This window comes from Peromyscus maniculatus, chromosome 16 (genome assembly GCF_049852395.1).
Source record: "Peromyscus maniculatus bairdii isolate BWxNUB_F1_BW_parent chromosome 16, HU_Pman_BW_mat_3.1, whole genome shotgun sequence".
NCBI classification, from domain to species: Eukaryota; Metazoa; Chordata; class Mammalia; order Rodentia; family Cricetidae; genus Peromyscus; species Peromyscus maniculatus.
The window spans coordinates 40009666-40016599 of record NC_134867.1 but is presented as its reverse complement, the minus strand read 5'-3'; the positions used below and the strand labels follow the sequence as shown (position 1 = coordinate 40016599).

The 6934-nt window shown below is 44.4% G+C and overlaps 1 protein-coding gene and 1 pseudogene across 1 annotated transcript in view; one reads left to right on the top strand and one right to left on the bottom strand.

The window, feature by feature from the left end:
* Positions 1–320: 320 nt before the first annotated feature.
* Positions 321–5122, bottom strand: LOC102927045 (lactoylglutathione lyase pseudogene; annotated as a pseudogene).
* A 1344-nt stretch (positions 5123–6466) lies between these two features.
* Il20ra (interleukin 20 receptor subunit alpha) overlaps positions 6467–6934 on the top strand; it is a 34731-nt gene continuing 34263 nt past the window's right edge. Inside the window, exon 1 of the mRNA XM_076552684.1 lies at positions 6467–6738. Coding sequence (XP_076408799.1) covers positions 6624–6738 — 115 coding nt within the window. The 5' untranslated portion in view covers positions 6467–6623. The remainder of the gene's footprint in view (positions 6739–6934) is intronic.

Sequence of the window (6934 nt, the reverse complement as noted above, 5' to 3'; positions counted from 1 at the left end):
ACAGACGTCTATACTTCTTACCCTGTGGTAGTCAAGCCTGAGAACAAAGGGCACAAAGCCAAGCTCACTGCAGGCCTCAGAGGAGAAGACTAGCACAGGAGGTCCAGTGAGGCATCATCCAGACACTAAAAAACGATGACACAGTCAGGTTAGTCGATTTGTCTAGCCACTTGCTTTCTCCCGTCGTAGTTGTAGTATTTGTTCACATAAAGTATGCCGCAGCCTAGCCAGCCCATTGTCAAAGTACCTAGTAATATCAATCCCTCCTTCTTCACATTCCCACAAAGTAAAGTTAGTCCTTGAACTTTGAAAGTACTTTATACACACACACACACACACACACACACACACACACACACACACACACACACATACACACACACACACATACACACACACACACACACATATATATTAGTATTTCTGTCAGTTTCCTAGTCAGTGTGATTCAGAATTGCTCTCAAGAGTGCCTTCTCTTTTGTAAAATAAACACTATGCTTTTTGAAGTACATGCGAAGTTTCATTTCTGTTCAGTGTTCTTTACTTTCCATTATGAAAAGTTATTTCTGAAGAATTGAAATCCCAGAAGGTAAGAAAAAAAACATTTAAAACAAAAATTTAAATGATGAATCAAAACCAGACGAGTAATACTTAAGGGACAGGGTAGCAAATGTAGTCTCTGAAGGGAATCGTTCTAATTATTACCTAAAAAGCAAAGTCACACAACTTTGTCAAAGTCATAAGACAAACTGGTACTTGAAAATTAGGTTGACTAAACAGAGGAGGGAGGATTTTAAAGAAACCACTGAAACAGGACAATGACAAGGATTTCAGAATCACTTGAACTGGAGCAAAGATCCATCGGCTCTCAGTGCTTCTTGTATCACGCTGTTTCTTGTCCCCACTGTCACCGACACCTCTAAGGGGCATTCTCACAGAACTAAATAATCTTTGTTATTTCGTTAGCATTCAGAATTTCGACCCAGTAGCCGTCAGGATCTTGAATGAATGCCAGACCTTTCGTTTTACTATCGCCGGGTTTCTTCACAAACTTGACTCCCAGTTCTTCAAATCTTTTACAGGCACTGTAGACATCAGGAACGGCAATCCCAGGGTGACCGAATCCCCGAGGGTCTGAGTTGCTGCTGTGGTAACTCTGGGTCTCATCATCCTCAGTGCCCCGGTTGTGTGTCAACTCAAGTGTAGCTTTTCTGGAAAACGTCCTTGGTGTTCTTTCTTCCTTATCTTTAGGGATGTCATTCTTATCCTCGTAAGCCAAGAAGTAGAGGGAAAATTTCATTGTAGGAAAATCAAACTTTTGGAGTAACGTCCCTAGTATAAAAAAAATCCAGGGACTTCTCAGGATCCTTAATTCTCAGCATCGTCTGCTGCAATAGGAAGTCCTTGGTGCTGGGGTCCTGGCCGGAGCAGCAGCTGAGGGTGACCTCATCCGTGAGGCCGCTGGGCACGGGCCTCCCTGGAGGATCGCTGACCAGTTCAGCCAACAAACCAGCGGACCACCGGTGGTGCACGCCTTTAATCCCAGCATTGGGAGGCAGAGGTAGACAGATCTCTGTGAGTTTGAGGCCAGTCTGGTCAACCAAGTGAGTTCCAGGAAAGGAGCAAAGCTACACAGAGAAATCCTGTCTCAAAACAAACAAACAAACAAACAAAAAAGATAGTAAAAAGAAGGCAAACTGGTACAATTTCTTTGGAAACCTAGTTTGGCACAAATTATTTAAGTTAAAATCACATCTAACCTATGGCCCTAAAATTGTATCTTTAATTATATAGATGACAGAAATACACATGCACATGCAAGCAGCATTTGCAAGAATGCTCAACAGAGTACAATGGCCCAAAGACCCAAACTAGAAAAATATCAAAAACAGAATAAATATGTAACTTGAGGGAAAGGCATAAAATGGATAATTCTGCAGTTATAAGCAACAACATGGATGCTTTTTTTTTAAAGTTAAGGTTGATTTATTTTATTTATTTTTATTTTATGCAGATGAAGGCTTGCCTGCCTGTATGTATGTGCACCACATGTGTGCCTGGTACCTGTGTTGGCCAGAAGAGGGTGCCAGATCCCTTAGAACTGGAGATATAGACAGCTGTGAGCTGCCATGATGGTGCTGGGAACTAAACCTGGATCCTCTGAAAGAGCAGCAAGTGCTCTTGACCAGTGAGCATCTCTCCAGCTCCAACATGGATAATATTTGTAAGGGTCGTGTTAAGTGACAGGATCCAGATGTGAGAGAACACAGGGAATTATTCTAACATGAAAGCTCTTAACTGGGCATCTGGTGTCAGAACATTATTCTGCTTGCTCCTGGGCCTTGCATGATGCTTACCAGCACATTCCCTTGGTGATGGTTTAGAGAGCTGCAACATCTACTCATTTCATTTTTCTCCTTGAATATGATGCTTCAAGTTACAACTGTTTTTCAGGGCTGGGAGTTGAACAGAAGGACTTCTAAAAGCTAGTCAAGTGTTCTGCTGCTGAGCATATCCAAGAATGACTTTTTTTTTTAAAAAAAAAAGCATAATCTATTTCTTTAGAAGATGATTAAATAAAATGGTTTTGTGGAAGAGTTGGTGGGATGGAATTCCATGGGATTTTAGATATTATATAAAAGTAGTATTTAAGCTGATGGCATGATGTGAAAAGTTGCTAAGACTCTCTAAACACCCACACAGGAAGATAGGATAACTGAAACACCTTAGGAACCACATAAGCCCCAGATGTTTATTGCACCTCCTTCCCTGGACTCTGTTTTCTGCATTTGCATCCCACCCTCAACCTATTACAAAGAACCTTATCTCACCGAGTTCTCCTGTAACCACCACCAACTCGATGACTTTAAAAGTAGTCATATTTATACGGACCTGCCTCTGACTATACTTGGCTTTCAGGAATGAACATTTTTCTCCCATTCACAAGGTAGTTTACATCTAGAAACCATAAATGAACAAGTATACATTTCAATTGGCTTTTTAATATATCGTTCACACCTCATTTCTTAATGCAAGAGGCATAGAGAAAATATTAAAGGCACAGACTTAGAAATGAGAGCAACCAGAACTCCGGTTCCACTTCTGTGGCTCTTAAAGAACAACCTGTTCTAGCCTGTCTCCTTCCTCTACTACTCAGGTAATATGACTAATTCACAGGATTGTTGGCATTAAAGGAGTCATCACATGTCGAAATCTTAGTGTCGTATCCGGCTCAAATGAAGGATTCACTAACTTCATAGTACCAACGTGATGAAGCATACTTGGTGTTCTAGTTTCGTTTCAGTTGTTATGATAAAAAGACCCTGGCAAAAAGCAGCTGTGGGGGGTATTATTTGAGCTTACAGTTCAAGGCTAAGGTTCATCACTGTGGGGGAAGTCAAGGCAGAAACTTCCATTGGCTAGTTACACCACACCCACAATCAAGAGATGACAGAAATGAATGTGTATATGTTCACTTGCTGGCTTGTATCAGCTCAGCTTCTACACTCTTGCATGGGGCAGGACCTCCTAGCTAGGGAATAGTGTTGCCTGTAATGGGTTCGATCTTCCACACCAATTAAAGTAAGGCAATCCCACACAGATATGCCCACAGGTCAACCCAATGTAGACAATTCCTGGTTGAGACTCTCTTTCCAGTTTGTGTGATACTAGCTTGTGTCAAGTTGACAAAGCAAAGCATCATGCCTGGAAACTATTTAGGACTTAAAGTGGACTAGAAAAAAAAAAGTGTGATGTGATGTGTGTGTGTGTGTGTGTGTGTGTGTGTGTGTATGTGTGTGTGTGTGTGGTGTTAGTGCTTGGTGGTGAGAGTAGTGAGGTGATACTAGTGTATGTTTTTGGGTTTTTTTTTTTTAACTACAAAACCCAGAAACTCCTAGTCCACCCAGCTAAGATTTCAACACAATTAACGGTGACTGTAATGTAGATAAGTAAGAAAATACCTATGTGATTAGTTATTTCACAGATCCTTGGAGGATACACTGGAGTTTATTTAGCCTAGGAAGGACAAGGACTGCACTCCCTGGACTTAACAAATATGGTGGAAGCTTAGAATGCAAAGCTACTAAGGTCCAGTACCACAAAAATACATAAAGATGCTAAGAAAATGTCTTAAGGTGTGTAGCCCGGAAGGTTTATCCATTCCTGCTTGGCTCCATGGTCCTGTAGCTGATTATAAAATAATCACTCAGAGGCTTATAATAATTACAAACTGTAAGGCCTATGGGTCAAGCTTCTTGTTAGCTAGCTCTTATAACTTAACTCAACCTATTTCTATTAATCTATATGTTGCCACGTGGCCATGTTGTTACCAGTCTGCTGGCATCTTGCTGCTCCTTGGGCAGCGACTAGCATCTCCCCTTATTATCTCCCTTGGATTTTCCCACCTGGCTCCATCCTGCCCTGCCATAGGCCAATGCAGTTTTATTTATCAACCAATCAGAGCAACACATATTCGCAGCCTACAGAAAGACATCCCACCACAAAGATGAACTCTGGGTGACAAGTAAAAACAAAATAATGATGAACTCTGGGTGACAAGTAAAAACAAGATAATGATGCTCTCTACTTCAGTGCATGGGAGACGTCACCATCCAAGCTGAGCCTAAGGTTCTAGGGCTACACTCAGCCTTCCTGAGGACACAGTGAGGAAGAAGCCTGTTGCCCTGGAAATGTCATTTCTTACAACTGAACCTTGGATTGGCCACCCACAAGCACTCCTAGCAGAGGACCACCAGAGAGGGCAGCATCTGGCTGTCTCTCAGCCTCTATCCTAAGAAGGCAGGGTGCAAACTATCGCCCAAGAAATAACAGTGTTCAGGTTAAGTAAGGGCCAGATATATGTCTGCTTGAGCTAACCCCTTTTAGGCTATGGATGAGTCATATTTAAACAGAAACTTTTTACAAGTCCTAACACTGGTATAAAAATAATGTATTACTAGCTCAGAGTCCTTAGAGTTTTCAGGAATTGCATATGAATTAGTGAGAGCCCGGTTTGGGAGGAAGGGTGAGAAACACAATGATTATCTTAAGAGGCAGATGTCAGAGAACTAACAGCTGAAAAGGAAGGCTGAGATGGAAACTGAGTCGCTACTGATTGCATTGCGACTTCCCCTCTTAGGGCTGAGGAAACGAAGCGGAGACCTAAGGACTACATAGTGATAAAGGAACTTCACAAAAAGGAGATGCGAGATTCAGACCCGCGAGAACTGAGTCTGGCCAATGAGGCAGAGTCTTCAAGTACACGAAGAAGCTGGAAACTAGGACCAAAGGCTGCTGGAGCTAAATTGCTTCTGCCAGGTTAAAGACTAGGAGAAAATGACTAAGAAAACATCAAATAAACAACGAACAAGTCCTGTCCGTCCTCCTCTAGTGCCCCCTACCTGTGGAAACTGGAGGCACAGCTGACACACTGGACCGCTTTAGCCCTCAGAAGCCATCAGGAGACACTCCACCTGGACTCGGTCTCTTTGAGATGAAGAAAACAGGAATTTAAGACACTCTGAAAATTGCTGCCTTCCTAACTACCTCCACCACCAAAAAGAGGTTTACTTGTTTGTTTGCTTGTTTTGGTGTAATTGTTGAGACTCCTTTCTTCCTAAGGGCATTTGATGCAATGTAAGGGTCATTTCTCTTAATTTATGCATTTGCAACAGGAATCTGAGCAGGAGAGAGAGAGAGAGAGAGAGAGAGAGAGAGAGAGAGAGAGAGAGAGAGGGAGGGAGGGAGGGAGGGAGGGAGGGAGGGAGGGAGGGAGGGAGGGAGGGAGAGAGAGAGAGAGAGAGAGAGAGAGAGAGAGAGAGAGAGAGAACATGCCTGAAGTACGTGGTTAATTTGTTTGTTTTCGCTTTATACTTAATATTTACAACTACCTAGAAAGGACTGCAGGTGAGATCTGCTTGCATATTTTTCTCACACTGTTCCAATGCTTACTCTTTCTTTCTTTCTTTCTTTCTTTCTTTCTTTCTTTCTTTCTTTCTTTCTTTCTTTCTTCCTTCCTTCCTTCCTTCCTTCCTTCCTTCCTTCCTTCCTTTCTTTCTTTCTTTCTTTCTTTCTTTCTTTCTTTCTTTCTTTCTCTCCCTTCCTTCCTTTTCTTTCATTCTTCCTTCCCTCTTTCTTTCTTCCTTCTTTCCTTCCCTCCTTCCTTCTTTCTTTCTTAGTTGGGGGGTCACCTCTCACAGGCTCTTTGTTGGGTTTTGAGAATGCGTCTGCCCATCTGTAAAACGCAGAGTCCTGACTTCAGGTGGCAGGCAGGGTGGAAGGAAATCCTGAACAAGGTAAGACGGCATGCCCAACAAACAGTACGTTGAGAAATATCTATTTCCCTCTTCCAGCATCTTCTTCCGGGATGAAATCTAACATTTCAAGTGAGGGATCAGACTATGCGGTGCTGGGGTGAGCCTTTACCTGCTTCGATCTGATTGATCTCCACCAGTCCTTGAAGCCTGTGGACCAAAGCTGTTCTGGTGCGCGGGGACACCCTGCGGGGAAAGCCGTGTGAGCAGCGCCGGCCTCTGGGCTCCATCGCCCTCGTCCTGCATGTAGAGAGGATCCCTGGAGAGGTCACGCCGCGTTCCCAGAGATGTGACCCCAGCTGTCTGCTCATGCGCGCTCCCGGGACCCCGGCGCCCGGCCGCCCGGCGCTGCCGCGGCTGCTGCCCGGGTTGCCCGGGTTGCTGCTACTGTTGCTGCTGCTGCTGAGCGCTTCGGGACGGGCAGGTAGGAGGGTCCCCCCGGGCGGGAGCCTAGAGGGACCCTCGCCGGGAGGTTAACTCGGCCTCCTGTGCTCCGGGACTGGGCTCTGGCTTGCTGGATCCGAGATGGGGCTGGGGGCGGGGGCGGGGGGAGTAGCAGCACTCGAGTGGTCCACGAAGCCCGTGACCATGACGTCGAGGGGCCGCTCGCACTAAGGTCC